Genomic DNA, 14,733 nt, shown 5'->3' with positions numbered 1-14,733 from the left:
ATAAGGAGACAAAGAAAGTGGTTATATGGATATTGGGTTGGTTGGTTACTGAAATGACTAGCCATGTGAGAAGCATGATGAAGCAGAATGATGTTGTCTCTATAAAACCAGTTCACTCATTTCCTAGTTTCAGTGTTCCTCAGAGAATTATTTTTGGCACCATGAAAACAGATCTCAGAGCAGCTACATGAACATAGCTATAGCTACACCATGACCCTATACAAATAATTGACCCCATGTCCCTATAGCTAGCTAGAACCCTAGAAAAACAAAACCTTCTTATGCAACCTATAATTGTATAGTTTATACACATGTACTTGCACATTCAGTTTTGACATTGATTGACACACATCAAGGCAAAATTATAATCTTTATCCAACACCAACCATGCATCATGCATGGCTGCAGGGCCAACCATTATTTATATATGCATATGCTTTTATTAAAATGCTAAATCATAATTTACATATATAATATTTCTTTAAATCAAATATTTATGATAATATTTGAATGGCGAGAGACTTTTATTATATTGATCTTTTATAGAGAAAAAGTTGACAACAGAATTCGTGAGGATATATAAAACTATTGTATTACTAAATTTAAAGATTTTAACGTAATCTGTAAGAATATAATGTACCTATAAGTGAAACAGTGTGGGGACACATGTCTCCATCAAACTCCAAAATTGGTTAATATTAATATAGAATTTATAAGTGTTTATTTAAACCATCATCAAAAATTCAGTTATGGTTATAAAAACATAAGGAAGAACATCGATTCTGAAACCAAGTCATTTGTTTCAGTTGCTAAAGATTATAATTTTAGGATTACTGTGTTGTAATGCTTCACTCGTTGATAATTGTGTTTGACCAAATCAAACTCGTTTTCTTATGAATTTTTCTGATATTTAATATGTTGGCTTTGGCTGAATTAATTGGGTTCTGTTGGAAAATTTTGAGAAAAAATATATATCCTTTCTTTCACTTTTATAAATAAAGTTTATATATTGAGTATCTAAAGTACCCTTATTTTATATAATATTTATTGCTGATGAAAAACACTAATTTTTTTCTCATATATTAATTAAGAGATAATGTGTTATGTGTATTATTTGAAGTGGGTGGATCAATAGCTAATGTTCATTCAATTGAATATGCATTGCAATTTGAAGATGCAAGTAGTCATATAGATGTTTGTCAATTTGCAATAAATTTGGAAATGTGATGGCATAATTAATGTAAATTAAACCTCCCATGTGTATACACATGCATTGCTGGGAACATTAATATCATTAAGACCCTTCAATTAGTGAGTTAGCTAGTTACTATCACTGATGCACCTTCTTAATATCTAATATACTTTTATTATATATTTTCATTAACAAAAATAGTCAACTATATTTGTCACAAACTCCCATTTTGCAAGACCACAAGTCAACCATTTTAGTAATATTGAATGATAAAAATTTACTTTAATTGTTATCTACTAACATAAATTCCGTGGTGAACCAGTTTTAAGATCACTAGTTTACTTTATAATTAAGTTTTATATTATTTCCATCCACCTTGATTACTATTTTTTTTAGTACTTGTTGAATTTTATCGATTTTAATCAATTTCATTTCAAATTTAAGGTATATTGCTGGTTCATGAAAATGTTTTCATTTTCTATATTATTCATTAAAAAATGTTTTCTGTGTTTTTTATAGATAAGAGATACCAATGTTTGAAATCAGGTTTCTTACGTTTGAACATAGCGAGTTTTTTATATCCTGTTATTATGTATTTATTTTTATAAAAACATTACTTTTTTTTATTCATAGTAGAAATAAAATATTAGAAATTCTTTTCCAAAAATTAATCATGAGTAAACTTTCAGTATTCATTTATAATAATTTAAAATTTTCGCAATACACACATGTAAAAGTAAAATTCTATGTTTTACAAATTGTTTATTTGTTATCATCAAAGTAAAACAATATAATGAATTAATTGATTCATTGTAGTAACAAACTTCATTGATATATAACACGTTTTTTTTTCTCTTTCAATAAATTAAGACATTCTTGGTATTAAAGTTTTGGTATAATGTTTGTCTTATTAGCTTGACATGGATATGTCAACAAATGAAACATTAGCACAAGATGAAATGAGAAGAGTGACTAAAATACAAAGCCAATTTGTTTTCAATATTTATAATGACGTGCCCACAAACTTTATCTTTCAATTTTGTAGGTTAAATAGATGTGGTTGAGAAAATAATTAAATACGCAGTATAATTTAGTATTGTAATATAAATAATTCAATGTTTCATTTGGTATAGAAGAAAAAATAGAATCAATAAATAGGAAAAAGCATACGTAAATGAGAAATTAATGAAAATACAAATTAATTTGATGAAATTAAATAAAGTGGAAAGAAATAAAATTTTGAAAACTCTTTTGTTTTTTCTCATTACCTTCAAACCACAACTTTTATCTCGTGACCCACATTTATTTTGATAGTAACAAGGCATAATTTTTTTCCCTAAAGTAATAAAGTCGTAACAAATATTTATTGAAAAAAATATCGTAAAAACCATTAAAAGAAATTATTACTTTACAGAAGTAAATTTAGAATTAGAAAATTAATAACATGTATATATGAAAAGTATTAGTATAATATAACAGTTATTTCTAAATGGTTAAGTAAATTATAAATTTTAAAAATATTTATCTAATCTTACAACTTTAAAGAGGGTTATTATCAACTTTAATATGTGTTTGCCTTTATAAGATTTAATTTTTTACTATTATTATTACAAAAAGAATTATTGAAATGAAATAAGTATAAATAACTTGTTATATGTATTTTGTTTGAGAGGAGTGATTCTTCTCCTACATCTACAATTAATAGTGTAGAATGGAGCTTAAGACTTACATAATTAATTATTGAAAGAAAATTGCATTAGTTGTGCTTTTAATTTTTAATGTTATTTATTTTAACAGTCTTTTGAAGTATTACAATTGACAAATCCTAATATATAAAATTCACAGAGTTTTATGCCACAATTTTTAATATGTTGACTAATGTTTTTAAGATTGAGACACACCATATAAATATCATGTTATAGATCACTCTAAGAAAATTGAAAGAAAGAGAGACAAAATATATAAATATATGAAACAGAAACTTCTGATTTGTTTGGTACGATTTAGTAATTTCGATGTGTTATGGAGATTGATTTTATGAGAATCGTATATATTTGATTTAGATAGTTTGTAGCTAAGATTTTGTAAGAGAAAAGGTATAAGATGACGAGGAATGGATATACTTGTTGGAATCTTTTAATAAATTTGTTTTATTGGAATTTTTAATTTTTCCATAAATAATATTGTAAAAAATAATTATTTTCATTTTCTCAACTATCTTTTATAACAAAAACATGTTTATATTTAAAAACACATTACTATGAAAATTTTAACATTATACTAAAATTATATTAAAAGTAATCACCTCCTTTACTCAATCAGATCAACCAGATTTACTGGTAAATTTTCTATTCAAATTCATCATCTTCTTTTCTCATTAAATAAAATTAAAATAAACATATTTAGTCTTTCAATTCTTACACAAAATAAAATTTTGTTAATATCCAAAATTTTAATACATTTTATTCTTTAAATTTTAAAAAAATAAATCTATCTTTTTTAATTCAATTATTTTAAAAAGTTTTGACATATCAAGCACATTTTGTATTAACATTTAAATTATTTATACTATTTTACACATTTTTACTTTAATACTGATTAAAAAAACATTTGATACATATATAAAAATAATTGACATAATTAAATTAAAAGATATATATTTAACCTGATAAAATTTAAATCGAATTGTTTCAATTTGGATGGAGTCTCTTCAAATCATCGGTAAAAAGGAATCTTTTGTTTTCCACACTCCAACTCAAGTGAAAAGACAAGTTTTTCTCATCCGAATAGGTTTTATAACTAAGCATATAAACAAACTCCCATTTGCTAAAAACTCAACATACATGTACCTGGAATGAAATCATATGACCAAACACAACCTTAAAACTATCAAAGTTTCTTAATTTTGTTGGGAACTTTTACGAAGTTGGTGTTGCAGAGTAAGATTTTGAAGTTATCTGGCAATAAAAGAAGTGAAAAATGGTACATAGAATTTCAATGAAAGGCATACCAAAGGTTGTACTGGTGAGATTTGATAGCAATGGAGTGAGTAATTAAAATCAGAAAAAAATAAAGAAAGGAAGCAGAGGGTAGTACGGGTTAGTACCAAGTGGTCCACCTTGCTTTTCACATGTGGTGCATAAATTCAGGGGGATTTTAGCCTTAGAAAGTGATACCTCAAAAATGCACTGTCTTCAAATTAATCTCTCTGCATATCTTTTCTTCAATACACCCAAATACTTCATTTCTATATTTCTAATTATTATTTAAAATACATTATCTTTCTTCTTGAATCTTTATATATCATTTGGTTTACTAGACTATTACATGTAAAAAATATTTCAACGTTATATTAAACTTATATTTATAGATTTCAATCAGAATTAACCCAATCAAAATCCATATATCAATAATTCATTCGAGTTAACCTAATTATCTTTACTAGTTAAGCTTGTATGTAGTTTACCACCAGTCAGTCACGAATGACCGGATGATCACATGATCACAGTACAATTACTTTGATGAAAAAAAAAGATAAAATAATAATAAAAAATCTATAAAGAATTAATTCAAAATAATGAAAAAAAAAGTTAGTAGTGATGAATAATGAGACAAAATGGTATTTTGTTTGGCTTGCAGAGTCTCTTCTCTCTCTGATATATTGGTCTGATCAGAGCAGTGGCAGCCCTTCTCATTATAGCCTCTGTTCCCTTCCTGCCCTTCATTATCTTTATCATGGCCACCCAAATCGACCACTTCTACCCTTTTCGGATTGAAACACAAATTCTACTGCCAAAATTCAAACTTTCTTCCCAGCCCTTCTTGTGTGCCCAAATTTGTTCAACACTTTTCCTTTCCCTTTTCAGCATCCTCTTCGAACCATGCAAAGATGACTCATTTTCCACATACAAAAAAAAAATTTCCCACATGCACCTTTTTCTCAGTCTTTGAAATGTAAAAAAGAAAGTTGAATATGAAACAGTTGGGGTGAAAAATAGGTAAGAAAGAAAGAGTCTTTTTTGTTTTGTTTATCAGTGGTAATTAAGAAAGAACAAAGTAAGGGTCGAATGATAAGGATGTTATGATGGTTTGATGAGATTAACGTGTGAATGAATGAATGAATGATCTTCCGTAGAGTACTTGTTGAGTGGAGGTGATAGAGCAGCTGTATCCATGCGTTTTTCTCTCTGCCAAAAGATAAGAACGAAAGAGTGGTTATGCAGTGAGAGAGTGAATCCTGCAACTGTGACTGCCACTGCAACACTGCAACTGCAGAAGCAACAGACTCTGTCACTAACACCAGTACAGTACCTTCCTTTTTCTCTCTCTCAATCCACTCCATTCACCAATCACACTTCGCATCTTCCACGTGTCATAAATCTATTTGCAGTCTGCTGGACCACGTCACATACATCACATCTCAGCCTTCTCTCTCCCTCTTATATTCAACTCACCAACTTCTTCCATGTAAAATTTCTTTTACACTGTAATTTATATCAAGCTGTGAGTAGAAACAATAATGTTGCTTATGCAGATATTCAATAGGTCTGTTTGTAGTAATTTTGAGTATGTTTACAAAATGTTCACGTATGTCAAATGCATTCTGTTTTCAATAAAAATATGGTGTTCCAATACAAGAAAAATATTATTAAAAATCTTAAATTTATTTCTCTCAAAGGTTGATTTCTGAACTACAATCTCTAACTTGCTTTATTTGATCAAACTTTGAATGAGAAAGAAACCCAATCATTAAAATGTGTGCCACTGTTGGCATTTTTGTTCTGTAGATATTGATATTTTCTAACTCTTTTTGTTCTATATTGATGCGTGCTAATTTATTTATTTATTTTGTTTAAGACATATTTTTGGTATTACGTAAAATCTGGAAGAACATTATATATAAGAAAATTTTAGATTTCTAATATAAAGATAGAATACATGTAAAAGTAGAGGCAGAAAGAAAAAGTTAGAGAATGGTTTTGAGAAAGAGAATGTGAAGTGCGTTTGAAATGGTTGTAGGCTTCACCGAGTTTAGTCTGAGCAGAAAGATAGAAATATAGTGTTTATTTGCACTTAGGAGATAAGAAACAAAATATGAGAAGATATTCATATTGAAAAAGACAGAATAATCATCATCTCATTTATCCTTAATTAAATAATACCCAGTTCCCACTGGAATAAAAAATCAGCGGTGTAAAAAATAACAATTCTATCTCACAAATTCGTCTAATAATATAAAAATTAGAAAAAGAAAAGAATATTACACCGTCAATCAACATTCATCATCATTATCAAGTGTCCACCACGCCAATCAACGGTTCTTTCTGCCCGTCCGATCCGTTCGCGGAGTCATCTACGGCAGTCAACAGCTGGGCCCGGCAGGCCTGGTACTCCCAATCGGTGGTCCCAATCGTATACAACATCAGGCCCGCACAACAAACCTGGGCCGACAACAGGCCCAGCCAGAGCCCACAGAACCCAACCTCTAGCCAGAACGCAAGCCCAACGGCCACGGGCATCCCCACCAGATAAAAGGCGCCGAGGTTCACGTTCGCCGCCACGCTCGGCCGCGCCGTCCCCCGCACCACCCCGCACCCCACCGTTTGCGGGCAGTTTCCAAGCTCGCACAGTCCCAAAATAGGCAGCGCCGCGGCCGTCAGCTGCAGAATCCCCTCGTCCAAAGTGAACATCCTCCCCCACTGCCGCCTCATCGATGAGGCGAAGATCACCGCCGAAAAACCCATCACAGCGGCGAAAAACACCGCCACCACAGCCGACATCCTGGCGCGTGGAGCCCGGTTCGCGCCAAGCTCGTTCCCCACGCGCGTTGACACTGCCAACCCCAACGACGAAGGAAAGACGTAAATCAACGACGTCGTTTGGATTAAAATCCCCATGGCGGCCACGCTGGCAGTGGGCTCCACAAGGAGTCCGCATAACAAGATCATGATCTCATACCACCACCACTCCAAACAAACGGACACGCAGCTCGGTGCAGCCAGCCGAAGCAGCGGCTCCCAGCCTGTGAAACACTCACGGCTCGGCGCACTCCACGTGTCTAGGTGGACCCCACTTATCCACACATAGAGGAGCAACAGTCCCAGAATCGAAAAGCTGGAGGCGGCGGAGGCGGCGGCGACTCCGGCCACCCCGCGTCTCACGAGAGCGAAGTTGAAGGCGACGTGCAGGAGCGTGCCGGCGAGGGAAGCTAACGTGACCGGTTGGGTGACGTTCTGCGCTCGAAGGTAGACTCTGATTGGGTGGAGGAAGGAGTTGGTGACGAGGTCGGGGAGGAGGAATACGAGGTAGTTTTGCGCCATTTTTGTGATTTCGATGTCTTGGTGTAGTAGGAGGAAGATTTTGGACATGTTGAGCCACAAGAGTGAAATGGGGATTGAGCAACATATCAAGAAGAGAACGCAGCGTTGGAGCGTGAGAGAGAGAAGCTTGGGACGCTTTGCTCCGAAGGCTTGGGAGCATAGGGGTTCCATCCCTAGGGAGAGTCCGGAGAGAACCGAGTAACCGGTGATGTTGGCGAAGGCTATGGCCAAAGAACCTGCCGCGAGTTCGGTGTCTCCTAGGTGTCCGAGGAACAACATGGAGACCATGGAACGCGCGTAGAAAATGAGAGCAGTGAGAGCTGTCGGAAATGCGACCTCCCACAGAGATTTGGCTTCTCGAATGAAGTCCCACATTGTGGAACGTGTGCCAAACCCTTCTGTCTGCTTTTCCGTATCATTGTACTCTGTGTTGGATTCCAACATGTTGGAAACGAAGTTGGGAAGATTGATCGTAACAAAGGGTTTGATGATTGTGAATACGATGACGATGATGTTGTGTGCAGAGGGGGACTCTGTTCTTGTGATGGAGGAAGGGATCGGTAGATAGAGAAAGAAAGTATTGAGTATATGGGAGTGAGACTGTGTGAGAAGGATGGGAGACTGAGTTTAAATAGACAATTTCATTTCCTTTCAATTCCACCCTGCCTGCTTTTTCACCCCTCAAAATTTTATTTTCAAACTTTTCAAAACCTTTTATAATAATATATATTACAACTTTAAAATAAATATTCTTATTTTGACCATTGCTGCCTATCAAATCAAACCTGCCTTATGAATATTCTTCTTTGAAAAATATACCTTTAACACACTTAATTATTTCTTTTATCATGATATTTTAATATGTTTATATTTATTCTTATTTTATTCTTTTCTTTATAAATATAGGTTATGGAGATTCGTTGTTATAAATTAAAGGAAAAAAATGTTGTGATAAGGTACTGAGAATGAAAATGTGAATAGCAAAAAATAGTAAAAATGTGGGAGGATGTCAGTGTGGTACTGAAAGGAACAATTCCCAATAACAGAAATGTTCTGTGTCTGTGATTTTTGCTAGCTGTTATGAGTTTTGATTCCGCCCATGAGGCACATTGCAACACTTTTGGTCCCTTTTTTTTCTTCAGAAATCACAACCCCTTCATTTCTCACTGTTTTTTTTGCCTCTTTTATTTAGTCTTTTTAAAACAATTTTAGCAATCAATCCTAAATAATCTTTTTAAGAATAAGTTGAAAAAAAAAACTTATTTGGTAAATGTATCAGCGATGAGAAAGATAGAAGAAAAGTTCGTCTCGCTTTTGATTTTAGTATTACAATATAATAATATAATTAAACTATTATAAGTATTATTATTATATATATATATATATATATATATATATATATATACTTATTCATTTAATTTTATATATTATGTATCATACAAAAAAATTGAAATATATTTCATCAGTTTTTTTACCTTTTAAAAATCTAAAATCAAAATTTAACGAAACTTTAAAACTGCTTTTAGAAAAAGGAAACTAAAACCCCTTAGAATCACCAAAGTAGTTCATGTGTGTTTAAATGACAATTTTTACTCCAAAAATCATATTAAAATTGAAGCAATAGAAAAATCATTAATTATTTTAGCTTTCAACTGTAATATTTGAACCAATTTAAGAAAAAAATGTAATATTTATCAATAGTTAAACTTACAACTTCTTTTATCTCTCTTTCAACTATACCACTCTAAAATCATATGTTTCGTTATTTATTTTACAATAAAATGTAAAATAAAAGATTTTATCAGTTTCTTGCATTCATTGTTTCCTTCATGGTAACTGCGATTTAAAAAATAATAAAAACTTCCAACGAACTACTTAATTTTTTTTTCAATAAGATGCAGTTTTACAGTTACTTGTATTAAAAAAACCTAATTACATTAATACCATAATGAAGTAAGAGCAATTGATTTCAACGCACTAATCATATCATAATGAACCCATGAAAGCAAAGAATGTTTTGATTCCACTAATTAGGTCCCTAATAAATCCATTATCCCAGAAACGCCTTGCGTATTGCACTATGGTTATCGTTAATTAAACGCAAAAATAAAGGAAAACCCATCACTAATCGCATTAAAACGTTACGGGTCAAACACTAATTAATGTTTTTGTTTCAAAATGGCATGTGATCAAACGCTTTTATTAATTTAGTCGAAGAAGCAAAACACATAAAAGACAACATTTTTTTTCGAGGGACAACACCACACACGAACACAACACACGTATTCATATGATCTTTGTCACCTTTTATTGCTTTCTTTATCACACATCAAAATCAAATTAGGTTTTACTGCCAAAAAATTAGAGTTCGTATAATCAAAGTAATGCAAGCAAGTTTGGAATTAATTCACGTGTTTAATTTTGTTTTCTTCTATTTTTTAAAATGTTAATTAAAGTTAAATAACTCGATGCTTTGGTTATAGCTTTTCTAATTACTTTTTTCATAATTAAAAAGGTGAACATGAATTAGGCACTAATTAGTGGGTTGATATTTTAGGCGATTTGATTTTATAGAGAATCTTTCTACTTTGCACTACAAAACAATAAACAAATAACGAGAATGACAGACACGTGAGGGTCACACGTGGGGGCGTGAGACAGTAGATTCTATTCCTCACTGCAACTGCAGTGAGTTGTTGGGTTTCGGCCCAGGCTTGTCTGCTGAATTGGGCTTTGATATCAGACAAGTAAAATAGGTCATTTCTTTTGTTTTTTATTCGAAAAAAAGGAAATTAAAAAAAAAACTGAGATAAATGCATGAATGTTATAATTGCTCTAAAAGAATTTAGAACTAAAAGATGATTCTTTGAATCTTTTTGCGATGAAAGATATTTTATATTTTACCTCTTTTTTTATTATTATTTTGCGACTTGTGTACGTTAATTTTTTCTTTCAAATCAACAAAAAATAAAGTAATTATTAGATTTCCGTTTTTACCGACAAAAAATTTCATTCATTCTTATAATTACCATCTCCAATTTAAATTGAATTACGTTTAACAGTTTTTTCATATGTATTAAAACCATTTAATTATTCAAAATTATTGATAACTATTCGGAAAATGATTTTAAGGAAATATTATTACTCTATTTATTAATTTGTATAGTTATTCTAAAATATATTTATTATAAATTAGAATTAAATTTAAGTGTTGATGTTTAATTTGAAGATTGAAAAACTTAAACAATATGACAAACAACGAAATACTAAACCATATTATTTAGCACGAACCAACTCCAATTTTTATAATATATTTTTATTATCCATTAATTGTCATAATATATTATTTACTATAATAAGACAATATTATTTATTATAAAGTAAATTTAAAAATAAGTTTTAAAATCTTGATAGCTAAAATTTTGGTAACTAATATTAACCTCAATTTAAACTCTAGTTTAGAAACTAATTATACTTTTTTATTTATAATAATGTTTTTTAGTTTAGAAATTAATGTATAAATTAATTTTCTAATTTTTGTATTTAAAATTTAGTTTTATTTAATATATTTTTTAGTAAAACAAAAACTCTAATTTTTTAAAATAATTATATATGTAATATCTAAAAAATAAATAAGTTATTATTTATAATATCTAATTATATTCTATTTTAATGATATTAAATTCAATGCATCATTCAATATTTAGACCAATTATGCTTGTGTTTGCTTTTTTTATGTTCTTTGTTATAGGTTCTTCATTTGTCCATTCTTTTATGTAATTCTCCTTTGCCTTCTTTTGTATCAAGCACTACATAACTACCAGAAAATTTGCAATGATTTTTTTTTTATAAAATTTTATTTTCATACAAAAATTTGTTCTGGATATTTTTTATTTTATAAAAAATTTCTTGTAAATTTTAAATGTATGTGATAACTAATTATCATAAATAATTTCAAGACTTTTATAAAACTCATAAACTTTTGTGAGTCAGACATTATCTCAACAGAGGAAGAATAATATACATTGTTAAAAATACAAAAAATATTAATTTCATGAAATATAAACTATTAATATGATTAAAATAATAATTTGTTTTAAGTAATGTATGATTTGATAAAAAAATTAAATTTAACTTAATCGATTTTATGTTTTAAATTATCCAAAACTTTAAAACCTTGAAATATTTTAAATGTAATAAAAAATTATTATTATTTAGTTAAAATTCACTAAACATTTATATATATCCTTCAATTTTAGAGTTTACGATGATTCTTACGAAAATCCAATTGTATTACCATAATTCGCGTGGACCCATCAGCAAGACAAGAAAGTGAAAACGTCAGCAGAGGTTCCACCAAACTAAATTTCAGCAACTTCCTTTTCTTTTTTATTTTTCAAACTCCCATTATTAGGTTTCAACTGACTTAAAAATCATAATAAATTATCTTTTTTAACTCCTATTAAATTTAATAATTTTTTAACTGAAGTCCAAACACTCATTAAACTCATTTCACCCCTATCAATGAATCATTGTATAGTTATTCTTATCACATTAGGTCAGTAACACTAACATTAACAACAGCAACATTAACAACACTAAGAGTAACAGTAACAGTAACATTAACAACACTAACAGTAACATAATAATATCATGGATGATTAACAAACAGGAATCTCTGATCAACAAACACTTAAAGACATCAATCTGCTATAGATAAATAAATGTAATATATAGAGAGAGAGTGATGAGATAAAAGGGAGGATTAGGTTAAAATTATGTATATGTGAATGATGTTTTACCATGTTGGAGTTTGAAAGTTGAAAGGGTGGAGTGACCCAGTTGGCTCACAGTGCACATGGGTGCGTGCGCAATTAACGGACCGGACCCTGCACAGGACGCTCCCGTTTTCACAAACAGATGGTTGGAAGGAAACATGAAACATCCTCTCATCAATTGGCCGCATTAGTACTATTTAGTATTTTACTTACCTTGTTTCTCTTTCTATCTGTCTTTGTCGTGTTGAGTTGGTGTGGTTTACTGTTATTGTCGCTTCCACGCCTCACCCACTCTCCATCTTTCTGCTATGCTATGCTATGCATTTATTTGTATCTGCATGACATGAGAGAGAGAGAGAGAAAGAGAAAGAGGACACATGAAATGATCACAATAAGGGTAATGCATGGTTGGTACTCTTTAGACTAGAGAGTCTGTGAAGAAGATAGAAACTGCTATTATTATTACTTTTTCTATGTAGGGAAGGGACTTTGACACATCAACAATGATGTATATGGACACCCTTTAATTACGTACACCATTTTTTTCATTTTTTTATCACATTATTTATCATTTATACTTTCATATATATATATATGCATGGTTATATAAAATGCAGATGAGTCCCCACCATCCTTCATCTGACAGCACTAAGAGTCTCACACTTAGGAGGCACCACTTCTTCTTTTTGTTTTCTACCATAAGGGGAAGCTCACCCCTATGCACATAATGCAGTGTTGTTGTGTTGTGACTCGTTACTTCATATCTTCTTAACGCCCACAAAACGCCACGTAAACTATTTGACCACTTGTGCCTCCCAAATTTTCCCAATTCCAACGTTTCTGTTATCCTCTTACAAACCCTTCTTTCTTTTATTTTTTTGCATGCCTAGCTAAGTTTGGTAACTGAGTTTCCTACATTATAAGTGGAATCTTAGAACAAAGTTTCCAATTCAGAACAGTACTTATCTGTTTAGGCTAAGGACGGTGCCAAATTGAGATACCAGAAGTGACTAAAGCTGCTTTATCCTAAGATTCTGAACCAATAAGATTAAGTGTATATATAGCTATAATGTGAACACTCAGTGTAATTTGACAGTATCAGTGGCTGAAAGGTAGAAGCTTTGAGGGTTTGGGTTTGGGGAACAGGCTCATTCTTATTGGGTGGTGGGTGGGGTGGGACCCTCCTTCATATAGTGGGGCATTTTTTCTTGGGTGATGAGAAAGATGATGCATCAATCCATAGCCACTTGATCATGGGGAGGCTCATGAATGAGAGATGCCTTGTTGGATAGCCTTTGAACTTGTAGCATTTGTTTATTTATTGCTCATGCATGCCTGCTGTTGGAAAGTTACATGTTGCTATGTTCAGATTCTTCAAGTGGAGCTTTATGTTCATGTTTCATAGCTTAAACATTAAATTCAAACATCAGCAGTTGAATGTCTTGCTTGCTTACAAAGGATTCGAAGAGGTGGCAGGGAAACATATACCTTATATGATTTAAGGCTGCTGTTGAAGAAAAACACATCATTTCAATTCAAATCAAATATAACAGAATAAAACCAAATTATTACTGTATACATGTGGATTAATAATTACAAGTGTGAAAGCAACAAGAAATTGATGAAACTGGTGACTTTATTAACTGATGTATCAAAATACAGAAAGAAATTTTTTGTATTTAAGATCCCTATATGATGGCAAGGTTATGAACATATTTTAAACGTTTAAATAAATGTTTTCTCTGTCGGAAGATGGGTAGAGACTTGAAATTCTAGTCCATCACTGATTTAAATGCGAGATCAACTCGCTTTAAAAAGGTCATAAATGTTGCATTTTATAGTTTATCTTCTCGGCACACTTGCATTTCTTCTGCTCCTCTAAGCGAATACGTTTTGTGCTTATCTTGTATATTTATACGCATATACACATACTTAATAAAGTAGCAGTAGCACTAACAAGTATTTTCTTTCTCAACTGCTGTATGGGGTCCAAGATGCATTATTTGGAAGCAGATAACATTGATAATTCTTCACATACCTTTGAATTGACTTGCACCTTTTTTTAGTTGGGTTGGCCATAAAGAGACTATAAATTTGACATGTTGTAACTTAACATGGCCTAAGAAACTTCTCTTTCCTATTTGCCATTTCTGGTGGGTCTGTGGAATTCAATGTTTAGATCACATATTTTCAAACGAAACAGAATTTCAATACCTATGATGGTACACTTGGCATCACCCCCAGCCATAGTAAATAGCTAAAAGCAGAACTTTTTATCACCACAATGTCCCCTTTTTCCTTTCATCACATTACCAAAAAGCTATGCACAAAGAAAAGATTATTACTTAAAGGTATATGAACACACCACAGTGCTCCCCAACAAACTATACTGCACTAGGGAGAAAAAAAAGGTTCTTTTGAACAGCTGCACAAGGATCTGTAG

At 31.4% G+C, this 14,733-nt stretch overlaps 1 protein-coding gene across 1 annotated transcript; it reads right to left on the bottom strand.

Moving 5' to 3' along the window:
* Positions 1–6,305: 6,305 nt before the first annotated feature.
* LOC108345029 (protein DETOXIFICATION 51) lies at positions 6,306–8,146 on the bottom strand. Its single transcript, XM_017583585.2, has one exon. The coding sequence runs from the start codon at positions 7,954–7,956 to the stop codon at positions 6,484–6,486; it is 1,473 nt and encodes a 490-aa protein (XP_017439074.1). The 5' UTR covers positions 7,957–8,146; the 3' UTR covers positions 6,306–6,483.
* Between the last annotated feature and the right edge of the window lie 6,587 nt (positions 8,147–14,733).

The sequence above is a fragment of the Vigna angularis genome, chromosome 8 (assembly GCF_016808095.1).
Source record: "Vigna angularis cultivar LongXiaoDou No.4 chromosome 8, ASM1680809v1, whole genome shotgun sequence".
NCBI lineage: Eukaryota > Viridiplantae > Streptophyta > Magnoliopsida > Fabales > Fabaceae > Vigna > Vigna angularis.
This window is presented reverse-complemented; position numbering and strand designations above follow the sequence as displayed.

Bases quoted from the DNA above. Each gene is read 5' to 3' on its own strand.
- LOC108345029 (XM_017583585.2), bottom strand. From the start codon at position 7,956: ATGTTGGAATCCAACACAGAGTACAATGATACGGAAAAGCAGACAGAA.